Below are 19,762 nucleotides of genomic sequence, written 5' to 3' on the forward strand. Positions count from 1 at the left end.
CCCGATTTTCGAAAGTCGAGTTTTCATCAGATGTCGACGTTTTGAGGTCCTAGGAAGCTAGTCTGACTATTTTCAGAATGATGTCCGTGTCCGTGTCCGTGTGTGTCCGTGTGTCCGTGTGTCCGTGTGTGTGTGTGTGTGTGTGTGTGTGTGTGTGTGTGTGTGTGTGTGTGTGTGTGTGTGTGTGTGTGTGTGTGTGTGTGTGTGTGTGTGTCCGCGAAAAATCTCAAAAATTTTGATACAATTATTTTCTCATAGATGGTGCATCAAAAAAAATTTTTTCTTAAAATTCTCATATAAATTATCAGAATCTATAAGAAACAAAAGCTGTAATATTGTGATTATAAGTATTTATAAGTTTTCGAAAAATGTAAAGTTTACAATTGAGTAGATTTTGGAAATGAATAAGATTGTATGAGACGATTTCTGAAGTAATCATACAAGATTTGATACTGATTCATCAATGTGAGTACAGTAATTTTCCATATAGTAACGAAAAAATTTATGAGATTGATTAAGTTATAGTTTCTTTAGTATTGATTAAGGTTTAGGGGAAAGGGGGGCAAAAGGGGGTAGGGTGGGCAAAACGGGGTACCCCAAAAATTTGATAAAAAAAAAAATTTTTTTTTTTCGTCTACTTAGTATAAATCCGATATATTTGCGCACTTTTAGCCCTACGCATGGCACCTGGGGCAAAATGGACCAGCCGAAAATCCTGAAAAAATGAGTCTTTCAAAATTTTATCGTTAAATTAAAAGAAATTTGATATATATTCCCGCATTTTTAGCCCTACCCATAACACCCAGGGCAAAATGGACCAGCCGAAAATTTTTAAAAAATGATTCTTTCATATTTTTATCGTCAAATTGAAAAAAATATAATACACTAATCCATTTTTCGGCTGATTTGTTATAGCTGGGGCAAATTTGGCCACTAAAAATATTCGAAAATAATATTTTATTTTTTTTATTGGTAAAATATTTTAAATAATGCAAAATAATCTGCAATCTAAAAAATCAAAAAACACGTTTTTTGGGTTCAAAATGATGACAATGTTTTTTTTTGTTAAATAGCAATTAGTAATTAAGCTAATCGAGGGGAAACGATTTATTACACTTAAAAAAATTTTTCTTGAGTATCATAAAACCAAAAATAGTTGTCAAGAGAAAGAAATACATTCTTAATAATGAAAACAATTTAAAAAAAAAAAAATATCATTTTTTGGAGGGAGGCGTCTCTGCCCCGAAAAAAATTCTTTTTTTGTCTTCGTGTCCATCAATGATGTGAAATGTAATTTTTCTTTATGTATATTACATATAAAAGATTCAAGTAATAAAATTTTATCAATTTTCAGAAATTTTTTTTTTTTCAACTTTTTTTATGGGTACCCCGTTTTGCCCGCCAAAAATAAAAATTTTATTTTTTAACGGCAGCTAAAAATTTTGTCTATTTACCTCGAATATCATTAAAAACAAAAAGATTTAGCGTATTTTAGTCCTCGAAAACTTAGTATTTCCTTAGGTTCCCCTTTTGCCCCCCCCCCCCCCCCTCCCCTCCTCTATATGCTAAATTATTGAATTTTTTAGCATGAATTCAAAAAGTTTTTATTATGTATACTCAAGAATATTTGTATGAGTATTTACGCGGAAAATCCTTAGCAATCTCCTCACAAAAAATCTATGAAATTGAGTCAGTTTATTTATTCATCAAAAATTACTCAAGTAAACCTCAATATTAAATATTAAAGTCATAATGTATTATCGGATATACCATAGTACAACCCAAACAGGTACTTGTTTCTCTGTCAAATGACAGAAGAATACTCGAATAAAATCGTATTGAAATTTGGAATATAACACTTCTGAAATAAATGTCTTACCAGGGACACTACAAATCGTAGGCGCGATCTCGTGGCGAGCACCAAACTACTCCCGCTGCTGCTGCCTAGCACCGGTGACTTTCCCCTTCTCCATATCGATCTTTTCTCCCGAGAAATTTTTTCTCTTGGCTTGAGCAATTTTTGTTATTTTGGTCGGAGAATACAAAAATACTTGCGTGAAAAGAATAGTACTTGTTCCGAGAAATTTTATTCTGTTTAACCAGAAAAATGCAATATTGCTACAAAAAAATAATTTATCTTGCACCAAAAAAAAAAAAAATGGGGCAAGATACATTATTGGTTGTAAAAAATCACATAAAAACTTATATTCTCACTCATCTCCGAACAGTTAAAATATTCAAAGTACAAGAAAAAGTGATAATATTAGTATTTTTGGTGTAAATTCTTATAAAAAAAAATGAAGTTAAGCAATTATTTTTGAATGAATCTGATAAAATTAATATTTTATATGAATGGAAATTATTTATAAAATCTCATAAGTACTCCATAATATTTTATAAGTAATAGCCTTCTAACTAAGACTTACAAAAACTCATAAATCACATAGCTTTTAAATTAAAATTGAATCTTTTAAGTTTTTACAAGTTAATTCGATTATAGATTTTCTTACCAATTCTCATAAAATTTTTATGAGAAAAAGGTCTGCATTTGTCCATGTGATTCCTGATTCAGTCTCATAAAATTTCGAAGAAATACATGTTAAATATTTCTTCATAAAATATGACAAATATTTTATGATATTCAATAAGATATTATCTCCGAGGATAACTCTTACTAAAACTTATAAATTCTGAAAATTTCGCATAAAAAAATAATCTTATTGAGATTTTGTAAGTATTATAACATCGGAATTCGCCTGATCAATTCTTATCGAAAATACATTAGAATAAACTGTAACAATCTTATAGAAGTGAAAGTACTTATTCAATCTCATAATCGTTGGCGGAATTCGAGTCACAAAATCTCATAAATTAAAAAATCTTACTCATTCTTTTAAAAATTTAGTACGGAAATCATGATAGGATAACATCAAAAGCTTTGACTCATAGATTCTCATAAAAATTCATATGAGAATTTTTTTAAATCTCATAGATATTTTCGAAGCTCATAGATTCTCATAAAAAATATTCAATATCTTATCAGAATTTATGAGAGCTTTTCCACAGGGTTAGCCATGGTGGTCGTCTGAAACGCAAATTTGGCAGGATCCTCCTTATGATGTGGTTTGAGAAAAATGTGGATGCAACAACTTTTGAGAAAACTGCACTTGTAATTTTATGGCGTCTGCCTGAGTGAAAACTTATTAAAACGCTGAGAAAAAGAATCAAAATTGCTTAACAGAAATCTCGAGCCACCGCTCAGTTCGGCTAGCCGGTTAGAATTAATTTATTGGTTGTGTCGTCTGCAAGGTTACTAGAATAGGGAGGTTGGGTCAACCATTATCCCAATGTTAAATTTTGTCGCTGGTCCCTTTCTAGGGATAAATGCTGGTCTACCAATCAGCTTTCCCGAAGCATTTGGATGAATTTTCAATACTCTACAGAGATTTGATCTGTGCTCTATAGGTAATTAAAAGTAAAAACCAAGCGCGATAGATAAGAAGCAGCAAATGGTAATATTTTTATATATTAAATTCGAAAACTAAATGCCGCTGATTTATATAAAAAGTGTAGGGAAAATGTTTCAATAGAAAATAATTATTTTCAAATTTAATTTTGCAAAACTTTGCAATCAACTAAACTAAATTTGTAAAGAAACATGGAGCTAGAATATGATCGTTCGAAAATTTTCAGCAAAAGAACTTTTTTTTTTAATGTGGTTTTTTTAACTCAAAATAAGTTACTAACTAGAAATTTTCATGAAAACAAAATTTTATAAAACTTCTTGGACAACGATTATTTCATAGTAAAATGAAATTAAAATTAAAAATTTCAATCAAAATTAAGTCTTTTATACAAGCGAAAATTCTACGTTGATTAATTTTATGTGAATTTACAAAATTGAAAAACGTCAAATCTGATTAAAAAAAAAATTTATTTGCAGCATAAGCCAGTGAGTCCTGATTTTCTATAGATTTTTTTAGACGTTAATCCTCTAGCTAAAACTACTGTCTCGATCGAATTTTCGAGTCTGGAGACATCAGAGATGTCGTTTGGAAGAACGCTAGCATATGAACGTAGGGGAAAAATAAATTTTTAACTTCCCGCTCAGAAAATTATATATATTAAAAAAAAAGGGAAGTGTTACGTTCTGGCTTTAATTATATTTAAATAAAAATTTCTTTTGATAATATATAATAAAACTTCGGTGAAGAAAAATTCCCCATCAAAGTAACTACAGTAGATAAGCGATTTCCGCGAACACCGTCGTGGCCCGTAGTCTAAACTCATGACGAGGCATGAGACCCAGACCTCGGCGACGTTCGCTAGGGTAACCTGAGATGCGACGTTGGACAATTTATAATTTTATAATTTTCTGTACTGGATCTGCGGAGACAGAACAGGCAGTCAGCCGACGAACATCTAAGTCACCGGATCTCGGTCCGGTGACTGACTGACTCAACCTAATATTTTATTAATTAAAAGATACCTCATTTTAATAAATGTGGTGTACCATTTATTATGTAACCCTAATCAAATATTTATAAAAAATTCTTAATCACTAATAATCGACGACGGACACGCCTGGGGTCGATAGATACCCTAATGATGTCAAACCTGAACATTTAAATTATTAATATAAATTTATTTATATTTTTAATTATTCTGGGGTAATACCCCAGAATGTAACAGAAGTCTTTGGTTTCGGTCCGATTTTCAAAAACCGAGTTTTCAACAGATCTCGACGTTTTGAGGTCCTAGGAAACTATTCGAACTATTTTTAAGAGGATGTTCGAGTGTATGTATGTAAATATTCTATAACTTCTGAACGAATTAACCGATCGAGATCGTTGAGGTGGCTTCCGAAGCGAATTATTAATCTGTAATAGGGTGCTTTTTTTGCGACAATTTTTTTTTTTTGATCCCATCCCGAAATTTTGTTGGAAATACCCCCCAAAAAATTCCCTGAGAGTTTGAGCCTTTTATATTAATATTAAGTACTCGTCCACAGCGTGTAAAAATTTCCCATTTAAAATACACGGGAACTTTGATTTTTTAAATATTTTTATAGCTCAGCGGCATTTTATGGTATCATCTTGTCCAAATACGGGATTTTCTCAGAATTAAATGCTATACAAAAGTGCCGATTGTCGCGAAGTCGTAACTCATACTGGTGGGGTAGTATGGACCGCTAAACTGAATTTTTTCATAGGATTCTTATTTTTTCTCTCACTATCTCATAAACAACAAGACCTACAGAAAAAATGTTACTGACAATTTTATAGGAAATTCAATTTTCTACAATAAAAGTCTTTAGCACCGAATCACTAAGATTGATATTTGCTGAGATATTAGTCAAATAAAAAATTAATGTTCTCTAAGATTTGAAATTTTATGAAATTCAATGCTATACGTAAATTTCAATGACTAATATAAGCTCAATCAGTACATTATGTTCGGAATTATTTGAAAAATAAAATTTATGAAAAAAGTTTTTTTCGAATAACTTCGAACTTACTTCATAGATTGATTCCAAAATCTAATTAGCTCAAAAACTCTATAAGCCACATCAAATGCAACTACAACAATTAAAATTGAATCATTTGTTCAAGAGATATCGTTAACTAAAACATTTCAAGAAAGTGTTTTTTTTTTCGAATAAAATCAAAAACGTTCAATTGATTATTTCAAAAAAACTTTAAGCTTAAGAGACTAAAAAACTGCGTCGAATGTCACATTAGACGTCAAAATCGGTCTATTAGTTCAAAAGATATCGGCGATAAAATATTTAAATAATATTGTCGACAAAATATATGAAAAATCACTGTTTTTTACACCTCTTAGATATTTTGTCTATTAACGCTTTGATTTGATTCAACTCATCGAACTTTCTATTTTAATCGCATTTGGCTGTCTGAACCGGCCTGGAACCCGACTTCAACTAAAAAAAAATAAAAAACTACCTTTTTTTTTAAGTCTACAGAGCCATTAATATTCTGTTCATTCAATATTTATTACAATATTTTGAATGAACTTTATAAAGCATATGAACTAATTTTTTATAATTTTTATTCAGTCCGTCATCATTTATTGTAGGAATTTTCATACAGAAGTATCCTATTATTGATTTCATTTTTCCTACAAGCAAAACTACCCGGATAAAAATTATTGTGCATGAATGTATTATTAAACATGATACCGTATTTTCTGTACCATGCATGATCCCGTCGTTTTTTAATTTTTTTAAGGCTGGGCCGTACTAAACGAATTTTTGAATTTTACTTTTCTTTTAATTTATTAATCAATTGTTATCACATAATTTTTATAGCTTCCGAAAAAATGTGAAAGACAAACTTATTCAAAAGGTTTTCATCATTCGAGTGACGTAATTATTCAAAATGTAATTAGAAAAGTAAAATACTCCCGACCCTTAAGAATTATATGAAAGTTTTGAATACTAAAGTAACGGCATCTAACAGATGTAACAAAATTGGAGAACTGTTTACTACTATCGGTATTGAAAATCACGGAACGATCAACCATCGCTCTGAAATGTTAAAGACACACACGATATTATGGTAGTGTTTTCATAGAAAAAAATGACATGCAATAAAAAAAGGGACCAGCGACACAAACTTGTCCCAACCTCCCTATTCTAGTAACCTTGGTCGTCTGGCGACGAGGTGTCCAATCTACCACTACCGTCGCGCCGTTAAACCAATTCGACACAAGGACGGGTGCGCAGATTAAAAGGCGCGACATTTGATTTTTGCTGACCTGGCAGTCGAACACCAGGTCACCCCGTTACAACCTAACGAAAAAATCTGGGCGTCGGTTGGCCCTGCGGGCCAGCCCCACAACTTCCCGCTGTTTTCGAGCTCAAGGAGCTTGAACACATCACTGTGAATATATTTTCGAGCTCTCCGAGCTCGAAAATGCTATTACATGCAATCATTTTTTTATGAGCTTTTCAAGATCTAACAAGTAACGTTTTATGCTAGAGTTTAAAAGTTAAGAATCAAAAATCATTAATGAAGAAGCGGCTTTTAAATTTTTATTTTCGATTATGTTCTCTGAAGTACATTTATTGAGGCAGAAATCAATGTCAGTGATCAAAATCAAGATTTGAATGAGTTTTGACTTAGGTCAGAGCAATAATATATGGAATATCCGAGAAAAACATTAAAGACTAAGTTTTTTCAAATTTTTGCTGACAATATGTTTAAAACTAAGGAACAAGTTACATGACATTATCTGATGATCGAAAGAGACTATATTGAGAAAGAGTCGGTATGATTTCAGACACATTTTAGCACATTATAATTTGATTTATCCGGAAAAAATAACATAAAATGTTATTTTTTTAACTTTTCAGTGCCGATATCTTTTGAACTAATCAACCGATTTTGACGTTTAAGGTGGCAATCGGCGCGTTTTATTGAATTCTACAGCTGATTAAATTTTGAAATGGATCGGATGAGTCACTTCAAAGATAATCGAAAAAACCGTGTTTTACCATTTCTTTCGCCAACCATATCTCTCAAACAAATTAACCGATTGAGATGGTTGAGGTGGCATTCAACGCGGCTTATAAAGTTCCAGAGCTGATTAGATTTTGAAGTCGATCGTTCAAGTCGTTTCTGAGAAATTACTAAAAAACTAAAAAAAAACATTGTTTTTTTTCATTAATTCGCCAATATTTTCGAGTCTACTTGCCCTGTGGAAAAGCTCTCATCAATTCTGATCAGATATTGAATATTTTTTATAAGAATCTATGAGCTTCGAAAATATCTATGAGACTTAAAAAAATTCTCATATGAATTTTTATGAGAATCTATGAGTCAAAGCTTTTAATGTTTTCCTATCATGATTTCCATACTAAATTTTTAAAAGAATGAGTAAGATTTTTTAATTTATGAGATTTTGTGACTCGAATTCCGCCAACGATTATAATATTGAATAAGTACTTTCACTTCTATAAGATTGTTACAGTTTATTCTAATGTATTTTCAATTAGAATTGATCAGGCGAATTCCGATGTTATAATACTTACAAAATCTCAATAAGATTATTTTTTTATACGAAATTTTTAGAATTTATAAGTTTTAATAAAAGTTATCCTAGGAGATAATATCTTATTGAATATCATAATTCATAAAATATTTGTCATATTTTATGAGAAAATATTTAACAAGTATTTCTTCGAAATTTTATGAGACTGAATCAGGAATCACATGGACAAATGCAGACCTTTTTCCCATAAAAATTTTATGAAAATTAGTAAGAAAATCTATAATCGAATTAAATTGTAAAAACTTAAAAGATTTAATTTTAATTTAAAAGCTATGTGATTTATGAGTTTTTGTAAGTTTTAGTTAGAAGGCTATTACTTATAAAATATTATGGAGTACTTATGAGATTTTATAAATAATTTCCATTCACATAAAATAATAATTTTATCAGATTCATTCAAAAATAATTGCTTAACTTTATTTTTTTTTATCAGAATTTACACCAAAAATACTAATATAATCACTTTTTTTGGTACTTTGAATATTTTAACTGTTCGGAGATGAGTGAAAATATAAGTTTTTATGTGATTTTTTACAAACCCAGTATTAATTATAATATCTATGTTGACCGATGCGTATACGCATTAATTTGCGTATACGCAAATTATAATTTCCTAAGTTTAAATGAGAATTTCCTAAATAGAATTGATCTATTTTTTCTTTTGTGGTTTCAAGCTTATAAAAAAATATCCTCGGGTAAATTTTTTGCTTAAAAACTTTTAATTTTGTGACAAGCTTTAATCTGCCATTTCTTTGACACTTAGGTGTAGTTTTTAGAAACAAAGAAAATAAAAAAAAATTCCCATTTGGTCTATTTTTGACCAAGTCACAGACTTTTGAAATAGCGATGTGCGTTAGATTTCTTTTTCGAAAGGGACTTCCGGTAGGGGCGCTGAAGTGTGCTGATGTGTAATTTATGTCTCTGTGATTTTGATGATTTTTGAGTAATTTATCTAAAGTAAGGGATCTAAGTGTAATAGTGTACAATACAATTAAGATCTCGTGTCCCATAAATCAATAAGGGTTCACAGTAAGTCTCAGTACTTATTTAAAAAGAAAGTGAGATAAAGTCAGGAACCGTTAGAAAGGTTAGAATCAGTGAGCGCGACACGTTAGCGGTGTGAGGCGTAGGCGTGAAGTGGGGAAAAAAAAATAAAAAGAGCGCCAAGTTCAAGTGCCACAAGCGTTGCTGTACCTGACGGCAGAATGACGGGCCCACGGGGCACAGGAAGAGGTAACGAAGCGGGAAGAGGTGGTGCAAAAAGTACCCAAAGCACTTTACAAATATCTTGCGACTCGCCAGGCACAAATAGCATACTTGAAAAGCTTGAAGCAATGTGTGCAGATATCAGAGACATCAAGGACACGATGCAGGATATGAAATCATTGCGTAAGGAATTTGATACACATGTAACATTCTATCAAGCTGAGAATGAGTTGTTGAAAGAACGAATTGCCAAGCTCGAGAAGAAGGAAGAGAGAACGTCGTGCCATCGAGAAAAACGTGGTGGAAATGAACAAGGAAAAATTCGAAGAATTTTGTGAGAATACTCTTGGGGTGGAAATGGAAGTGGTAGGTGTCACGCCTATCAAGATGAGAGGAAAGCTTGGCCTCACAATTATTGAACTAGCTACAATTGAAGACAGGGAAAAAATCCTTAAGTGTAAATCGACGAAGCTCAAAAGAACCAAAATCTCGATTGATCGCGATCAGACCCAGAATGAGAGAGACATACAACGAAAGATAAGGGATATAGCAGGAGAAGAGGCACGTAAAGGTAAAAAAGTTCATGTCAGATACAGAAGCCTGGAAGTTGATGGTGTCAAATTAGTGTGGGAGGATGCCAAGGGCCTGGTCCCGCAACGGGAAAACACATCTCCTGTAAGAAGTCAGGAGCACTTGTCAAATTAGCAAATAGCAAGTCAGTTCAGAGTAGCCAACACACTCTCTAATCCTCATTCAACCAAATCAGTGGATAGTCGTAGCCAACAGAACGTAAGTCATAGGAGCTCAATTAGTAGCAACAGCAGTGCAATATTAGGACCTAAATGTCTTTTCTGGAATCTAAGAGGAGTAAGTAATTTCTTTGCACTCGATAGTGATGATGAGCGTAATCTAATTTCAGACTGCTTGGTGGTTGGTCTCTCTGAGACATGGGCAACGTCACAGTTTAAAGTACCGGTGTTCATGAGTCATATGGAGTGCTATCAGTCCCCGGCCACAAAAGAGCATGCAGTGGGTAGGGGCAGTGGTGGATTGGCTCTGTTAATTGACAAAAACAAATTTAAATGCCCCACCCTACTGGAGTCAAACAGCATGTGGATAGCAGTAAAAGGGAATGTGAGCGGTTAAGATTTAATTGTCGTAAACGTGTACCTGAAAGACATATTTTTCAAGCTCAGACTGGAAGTGTTGGTGGAGTCGTTAAGAGAATGGACGATTGTGGAGGGGTGTGCCCTGGTGGTTGGAGGCTACTTTAACTCTAGAACCGGTGACAGTAACCAGCTGGACGATGAGTTAGTTGGCTCAGCATATTTAACAGGAACGAGAGTTTCAATGGACCCGATGATCAACAAAAATGGAGTAGCGTTGGTAGAGGCGATGGAGGAACTGGGATTGGTAGCACTCAACGGTCGCTCCATGTCAGATGAATGTGGTGGGGTGACCTTCGTAGGTAATATGGGAACATCAGTAATTGACCAGATCTGGGCCAAAGCTGACTACTTGGAATTATTTACCGACTTTTACATACCCCACATGGGGTTATCTGATCATTGGCCAGTGGTTGCAGTAACAGAGTTGGAGGACAACCAACAGGTCACGACGAATCAGCCCAGCAGCGCTAAGATTTCAGTTTTTTGATAGGACAGAGATGGAGTAGAGCAATACCGGAAGGAACTAGCAGATATTCAGCCATCGAAGTCGGATAGCGTAGAAGGAATGGCGAGTTGTATAGCATCAGCGATTAAGACAGCGTCATTGAAAGTGAACATGTTGCGAGTTATACAAAGTGGTAGACGCGGGCGGGCCAAAAATCTATGATTCAACCGGGATTGTGTGCAATCGAAGAGAAAAGAGCATAGAGCCCAAAGAAAATGGTTCGAGTATGGTGGTGAACAGCTTAAAAAACAGTACATTGCAGCTCGCAACGCTCATGTTGACGTGGTAAGAAAGGCGAAGAAAAAACATGCTACTGAGGCGCAAGAAGAGCTGTCAAAGGCTAGAGATATGCAGAGCTTTTGGAAAACCATAAGGAAATACAACCCAGCTTCAACAAAACCTAACCCGATAACAATAAACCAGTGGGAAGATTTTTATAACAACGCTATGCCACCGAAAGCAGATGATAACCGCTGTTTCCAGGACTGCCGGCACCCGTTGCTTAATCGCAACGTTACCCTGGAGGAGGTGAAGAACATTCTAGCTAAGGCTAAGAACAATAAAAGTCCAGGGCCGGACGGCATACCTGCTGAGTTCTACAAAGAGTTGCAAGAATGCTGTATCATTTATTTAACAGACTTATTCAACGAGATACTGACTTCTGGTAGAGTGCCCGAGGAGTGGTGTAAATCTAACATCACGATGCTGTATAAAAAGGGCGATGAACTGGACCCATTAAACTACCGCGGAATCGCGCTTGCTAACGTCAGTGCAAAGATTTTCACTACCCTGTTAGCGCGCAGACTCTACCGTTGGGCTGAGGAGGCCGGTGTTCTTCCAGAAGGCCAGAATGGATTTAGAGCGGCAAGATCGAGTGAAGACAACATTTTTATTTTGTCGGCAAAAATTGCAGCAGCACTGGCGAGGAATGGCCGATTGTTCGTTACCTTTATCGACTTCCGCAGAGCATTCGACTCAGTCGCACATGACGTATTATGGAAGAAACTGTTTGAACTGGGAGTGAGCAGCCAACTAATCAGAGCTATCAAGAACTTATACGACAAAGCTGGGTTTTGTGTAAAAGTAAACCAGACATCATTCACCGAATTCGTTGACATCACCGAGGGAGTACTGCAAGGAGACCCTTTAAGTCCCCTTCTATTTATTTTGCTATTAGCGGATATTAATGACTTTTTTGTGGCAGAAGGGCACTACGAGGTGACCGAGAAGATGCTAATATTGCTCTTTGCGGATGACACGACTCTAATAGCTGAGGACGTGGTGAAAATGCAAAACTTGCTGAGAACGTTTGAGAAGTACTGTAAGATCGACCGATTGAACGTAAATGTTGCTAAAACTAAAACTATGGTCTTCAAAAAATCGGGAAGACTCCCAAAACTGCGTGTTCTGAAATATCAAGGTCAACCGATAGAGGTTGTGAAACAATTCACATATCTCGAGGTCCCCTTCAGTGCATCAGGTCTGTTTAACAATGCGGTTCAACATTTTACAACGAGAGCGAGAATAGCTGCGAATACCATGTGGAGTATGCTATGTGCCAGCAGAACAGAGGTTTGGCAGCAAAGAATTATTTTGTTTAACGCTATGGTAGCAGCAACAGCACTGTATGCATCGGCCATTTCGGGTTTGAGGCACACTGAGGACTTGGACAGAATTCAACGCCAATTCTATAAGAATTTACTCTACCTTCCCAAGAGCACAGCGGGTTATTTGCTGAGAAGGGAGACGGCCTCGGCATCCCTAGAGCAGCAAATAATGAAAAGAGCTTTACTATATTGGGCTAAAATTAAGGACCTCCCGGACACAAGGTACCCTAAGAAGAGCTTGAATCTTCTGGTTTTACTAGACAGTAGCACCAATAACTCACCACGGCATAATTGGTATTCTGGACTTGAGTCGAAACTGCTAGAAATAGGCGCTGGCGACCTTTTAACCAGCTCTTCTGGGGTGGCCATCAAAGCGACAACTACTCAAACTCTAGCTATGCTAGAGGAGAAACGTTTCATCGAGGATAGTCATAGGATCGCCACAGCTAGTGCCACTTTTTATGACAGTCTGTTCCAGTTAACCGCAAATAACTGCGCGACTACCTCCGCTGGAAGGCACCAATCAATCGCTTGAGACTGCTGGCCCAAATTCATCTATCCGGCAATGGAGTAGTTACACTAACGTGTAATAAGATCTCGTATAAAATCGACACCAATCAGAACTGTTTGATATGCAACAAGCAAGAACTAGAAACCATTCACCATATCGTTTGCTCATGCCCTTTGTACTCACAGCTACGCCCTAGTCAGTATTATTCTAAGCCGATAATTTTCATCATACAACCGTCGGATATGCAGGAGCTATATGAGCTATACGATTATGTCGCTGGCTGTTTTAAACTCAGAGCATTTGTGCTGAATGAATGATGGACTAACTGTATAGAAAAGCTAATACGATCCAACGGGAAACTGTGCAAGAAGAAGGACCGAGTGCAGTAACTGTAATCCGAACTGACAACTGACAATTTATAATTATCAACGATTTAATATAAATAACTTTCAGAATTTGTTTTCTTTTTCTTATATTTTATTTTTTGCATAAAGTTTATTTTTGAGTTATTTCAGATCACACTTCAGAGTACTTAAAATCAATGTATATATTTATGAGTTTAAGAGTATAAGAAGTCCTACAGGCATGATTTTTATGTATCTGTATAATTGTGTGAACCCCGAGAGGGGAACCTGTAACAGGCTGATAGTCTAAATTGGTTTAATAAATAAATAAATAATAAATAATTTCTTTTTCGAAAGCCTGTGACTTGGTCAAAAATAGACCAAATGGCAATTTTTTTTATTTTCTTTGTTTTTGGGTGGTTTTTGAAAAAAAATTACAATAAAACTATTTATAGGGATCTTCTACTTTTTTCTTCACTTTTTGAAAAAAATCCTAATTTTATAGATTAGATCTGATCAGACCTGGCCGATAAAGGCTAGGTATAATCATATATAAGCCTATATGACAAATATTTGCTCTGCGAAGAGATACTGAATGGTGTAAATTTGTTTCAGAAAGATCTTTTATAGAGGTTTACGGGAGTGTCAAAAATGAAAAGTTTCACGTCTTTGACCTTAAAGATCCACAGGCTTAAAACTCGAAAAATTTATTATTATTACTACCAAAAACTCAATGTCGTATTTTTTTTTTTTTTAACCGACTGTTATGAGGTTAACCTTGGGCTACGCCTTACACTGGTACGAACCAAGCTAAAACTTTTTAGCGGGCTTCGCTCAATACTATACTAGTAGAAAGAGGCTGAAACCGTCCAAACTACTTGCATTTCAATGTTAGGTGAGTTGTTGTATACCGTGAAAGCGATAAAATAACAAATATGCCAATTTTCAAGTATTATAAGAGCTCCAAAATTGTGGTAGCTCTTAGATCGGGCTTTAAAACTCTACCGTCCATCTTACGGTATTATATCAAAAAATTTGATAACACTGTAACAAAAACTTCTGACATCAATCCAGTTCGTTCTAAGAAAAAAACTATTAAGCTTGACATAGTCAGCGCTCTTATATACGAACGTAGGAGAATTTTCAGGTTTTAATCTAAGTCGGAACTCAAATGTTTAATTATTTAAAGTTTTTCATCAAAAATATATGATTATCCCTAATTAAAAACTTCAATTAAATCCGATTGAAGCTCGATCGGATTTTAATCGTATTCAATCGGTTCAATCGGAGTTTTTAATCATGGATATTGATTAAATAATTTTTAAAAATATTTTTAATGATTGATCGTGCAAGGCTCATGCATGATTCACGCTTGGTCTTGCCTGAATCATGCATGATCATGCATGCTAATTTTTTCCCGGGTCTCTCAAAAAAATCCGTATGGGAATCCAGCCTAGATTTCTATGTGTTCCCACATGGCGTTTTCAGATGGATTCCCATATGGTTTTCTATATAGTATTCAAGCATAGATCCCGATATAGACCCGCACATGGGTTCCTATTAGAATCCACACCATGCCAAATCCATATGGGAATCGTATGAAATCTCATGTGGATTTTTACCTCGATTTCCCATGGCAATCTGCACCATGCCAAAATGGGAATCCGAATACCCACAGTAGAGTGTTTAAAAAAAATCAACGTTTTTTTTTTCTCGAAGAACATTGAAAAATCGACAGAGTATTCCTATAGACAAAGACCCTGTTAAAAGATGAGCCCTTGATATTAATACTTAAAGGAAAAACATAGGAAAAACAAAGGAAAAATTTTTTTTCAACTTTGGAACATTGTAACTTGACAACGAATCACTGAATAAGATTGATGAAAACATTTTCTTTCAGGAAATTAAACGCACTGTAAAAAAGGAGTGAACAAAGATTTTCGTCAGTCAAGCCGTTTCGAAGATATCACGCTTTAAAGTTGGATTATAAATTGAAACAGATTATTCATACACTCGTCACAGAAATTAAGGGATAGAAAAAAATCCGAAATTTTTAGGTGATTTTCAACATGCTGTAACCCGGTGAAAAATGGTCGTATAAGAAAATTAAAAAAAGCAAATTGTAGCCTCAAGTTTCTAGTTTTCAGATCTGGACCTTAAAATTTTTTATCATGTACGGTTACGGAGGAATCATAAGAAAACCAACGAAAATAAAATTTTCAAAATTTTTGCTGGTCTTTTAATACCTCTATGGGCGACAATAAATTTTTTTTAATAATCCGACTGTCTGACTTTTCTAGGAAATTTTATGCCCTTTAATTTGGTGGCCTGAAAAAGTTTCTACGACGATTTGGCGCCGAGTTATCATTGATCAATTAAAAAAATCCATTTTGGCTTTGATAATCAATAACTCCGGATGTATTGGTCGTATAGAGAATGGAAGCAGGGTTTTGAAAACTGGAAAACATTCTCTATAAAGCAAAATTAGTGGCATTTGATAGAAAAATTTTTTTTAAAGCGATACTGTTTAGTCAAAAACAGGTCAAAATTCACAAATTTAAGGATATTCGGAAATCTTGCTATAACTTTAGATATAACGTATGAACAAAGGATATCTTTGTCTTTTTTTCAACCTCAAAGTGTCCTGAAAAAACCCTGAAAATTTCAAATCGCTGCGATTTTTCTGTCTTAGTGTCCCGAAGCTTTAAATTTATCGATTTTGTCAAAAATCACCATAATTGGTAGTTTCTCGGTTTTTGTTCATTTTTTCGATTTGAAAATGTTTTTTTTTACCGATAATCTTCATTTCTTCGCTCAAAAAGATCGATTATCGAAAAAAATTGAAAAAAAAAAAATTTTGAAAATTTTTTTTTTTTTTTCAAAATTTTTTTTTTTGTTGTATCTGCAATGATTTATCATTGTCAAAAAAAATTCCTAAAATTTTTTTTACCGCTGTAACTGCATCTGCTTTAAATGTCAACTTAACAAACATACGCTTTGGATAACTCTAATGCCGGCGGTAAAAAAAATTTTAGGAATTTTTTTTGACAATGATAAATCATTGCAGATCCAACAAAAAAAAAAAATTTGAAAAAAAAAAATTTTTTTCAAAATTTTTTTTTTTTCAATTTTTTTGACAATCGATCCTTTTAATCGAAAAATGAAGATTATCGGTAAAAAAAACATTTTCAAATCGAAAAAATGAACAAAAACCGAGAAACTACCAATTATGGCGATTTTTGGAAAAATCGATAATTTTAAAGCTTCGGACACCAAGAAAGAAAAATCGCAGAGCTTTGAAATTTTCATGGTTTTTTCAGGACACTTTGAGGTTGAAAAAAAAAAACGACGATAGCCTTTGTTCATCCGTTATATCCAAAGTTATAGCAAGATTTCCGAATATCCTTAAATATGTGAATTTTGGCCTGTTTTTTAATAAACATTATCGCTTCCAAAAAAATTTGTCTATCAAATGCCACTAATTTTGCTTTATAGAGAATGTTTTCCAGTTTCCAAAACCTTACTTCCATTCTCTGTACGACCAATACGTCCGGAGTTATTGATTACCAAAGCCAAAATGGACTTTTTTGCTTTGATCAATGATCTCGGCGCCAAATCGTCGTAGAGACTTTTGTAGGCTGCCAAATTAAAGGGCATAAAATTTCCTAAAAGAGCCATAAGGTCGAATTAGCCAAAAAATTTATTGAAGCCCATAGACTTGTTCGAAGACGAGCAAAAATTGTAAAAATTTTTTTTTCGTCGGTTTTCTCAAGAGCATCCGGAACCGTGTAAGATAAAAAAATTTGAGGTCCAGATCTGAAAACTAGAAGCTTGAGGCTACAATTTGCTTTTTTTTTTTTTTCTACGACCATTTTTCACCGAGTTATACCATGTTGAAAATCACCCAAAAATTTCGAATTTTTTTTCTATCCCCTATTTTTTGTGACCAGTGTATTATATAAAAATTGATGAAGATTTTTTGCCATATATCTGTGATATATGAATCATGGAAAGCCATGTCTGGGCCATACACGAGCATGTCTGAATCATGTATGAATCATGCACTACCATGCATGAACTATCAAGCATGATCGTGCATGACGATTTTTTCTCAGGTGCTTAAGCAATTTCTTATAATCGAGTAGAGATTTTAATTCAATAAAAATGATTTTCTTGAGACAAACTAGTTTTTTTTCGTTCAAACGAATTTGGTTTCACTGAAAAGGATATTTCTCAAACTCTTAAGGAGTTTGATGTCAGTACCTTGTTTTTCACAGTATATCATTGAAATCCCTAAAAAATTTTTTGGAGCCAACCGTGTAACATTGTAAGAAATTTCTTATTTAAAAAAATTTTAAGATAATACTCTATTCTTACGTAGTATAATAAATGATTTGAAATTCTATTAGTAGTTTAAACTAAACCATTTATAAATTTAATTATTATTATATTTAATTATCATAATAATTATGAAAGTGTTTCATATCCATATTATTACTTGTGAACTTACTTAAAGTTCGGATATAACCTTAAGTGTTCGATTTTTTGAGTATTTACTTTATTGTTATATGTAATTACATTCAAGATTTATGAGTAATTGATTTCAAAGTATTATTAATAATTTATTTTTTTTTTAAAGACAAAGTTATTGGCCAAATGGAGTGAGAGCCGAAGCTAAACTGCCTCGGGATAACGACACAAAATATAGAACACGAGTTGCGGCTAAAGTTGCACTTCTTTCGTGTCTCTCGGATGAATTGAAACATATTATTGGTAGTGAAACAACTAGACGAGGATTATTACGAGTATTTGAACTCTTTCAGCGTCCAGTACTCAATAGAAGATTATTATATGTACTATTTGAGGGTATTATTGAAAATTTATTTCCTCAAAATGATTTAGTTACAATTATTCACAAATTATACTCAGTTTCGCCAAGAGTTAAAAGTAAAAAAGCTAATTCTCTATAATAGTCATATATTGTTAGTGATATTTGAACAAAAATTAAATTTTAATTGTCAAATATATTACTTTTATCGATTTTAATATTTAAAAAATTAATATTAAAATATTAATATTAAGAGCTCCGCTTTTAACAGGCTTCATTTCTCACCTTCTTGTGAGTTTTCAGCCTGTCTTTTTGTTGAAAACAAAAGTCGCCTCAAAATGGCACATCCTAATATATATATATATATATATATATATATATATATATATATATATATATATATATATATAGTCGAGAAGATAAAAACCTGCAAAAAATAGTTAAAGGTCTCCTAAAAATATGGTTGATGGATTAAACGATCCGGAATGGCGTCTAAAAAAAAGCGTTTTTTGGATTTTTTTTGGAAAAGAAAATTACAATTGTTATTAACAAAAAACCGTTAATGAATTAGCCGTCCAGATTTTTGGGCAAATCTAAAAAAGTATAAGTGATAGCTCAAATATTAAAAAAGTTTCTGAAAGGACAGAAAATTTTAGTAAAAAAGTTCTTGACTCCCTGAATTTTAGCTCCATTATTTATAATTTTAATTTAACGTTGAAAACCGGCTTTTGCGCGGCAGTTTCGGCATGCGCGCGCCGCCACTCTAGTGAGCGTAGTTGTTAAATAATTTATTTATGCAATTAAATATTAATTAAAAAATTTTTTTAAATTCTGGTGTCATTTAGATACTTCAAATAATATGATTCCGCGGTAATAAAAGTTGTATCACCATTTTTCAAAAAGTTATTCAATTGTTAATCAGCATTTTTTTTTACGGGTTTGTGTTGTCATAAAAGGCGGTATAAAAGTTTAAATAATTAATCTATAAATTTTTTGCTTCTTGGAGCCCTTTTTATGAACATACTCAACAAGATGACGTCATGAAAGTTTGTAAAATATTTTTACTTCATTAATTATTAATTTTTGAAGTAACAAAAAAATTAAAATTTTAAATAATGTATTTTAAATAATTTTAAGCTATTACTGATTTCATATACTTGTTAGGCAGTATATGATTACTTTTAAAATTTTTTCATGCCATTTGTTTATACATTTTTTATTAATTAAATATTTTTGAAAAATTTTTTTTCACCATATTGTGAGCGTAAGAAAATAATGATTTAAAAAAAAAATGTTTTCTTAAAAACAATACCTTATTGTTTATAATCGTTTTTTTTCATATTTTGATTATTTGAATAAATAATTAAGGAATCGTTTTTTTTTTAAATCATAATTTGCATTTCTAAATATAATGGCAAAAAAAAAAATTTTTTGTCAACAATTTATTCATTTATTTGGTATAAACAATTTTTTTTTATTTTTATTTTTTTCTAGACCATAAAAAAATTACAAAAACAGC

General features: G+C 33.1%; 1 protein-coding gene across 4 annotated transcripts in view; it reads left to right on the top strand.

Moving 5' to 3' along the window:
- The window catches only part of LOC130663852 (sorting nexin-13-like), a 39,263-nt gene that overhangs the window by 11,639 nt on the left and 7,862 nt on the right, over positions 1-19,762 (top strand). The window contains exon 8 of one of the 4 annotated variants that reach the window (XM_057463362.1): positions 18,055-18,244. The exons of 1 other annotated variant lie outside the window; for it this stretch is intronic. In XM_057463362.1, the coding sequence (XP_057319345.1) occupies positions 18,055-18,093 (39 nt within the window). In that variant the 3' untranslated portion in view covers positions 18,094-18,244. Of the gene's footprint in view, positions 1-15,315; positions 15,828-18,054; positions 18,587-19,762 lie in introns of those variants that run through there. 2 more of the 4 variants (XM_057463360.1, XM_057463358.1) reach the window with 2 other exon arrangements.

This window comes from Microplitis mediator, chromosome 2 (genome assembly GCF_029852145.1).
Source record: "Microplitis mediator isolate UGA2020A chromosome 2, iyMicMedi2.1, whole genome shotgun sequence".
Lineage (NCBI taxonomy): Eukaryota > Metazoa > Arthropoda > Insecta > Hymenoptera > Braconidae > Microplitis > Microplitis mediator.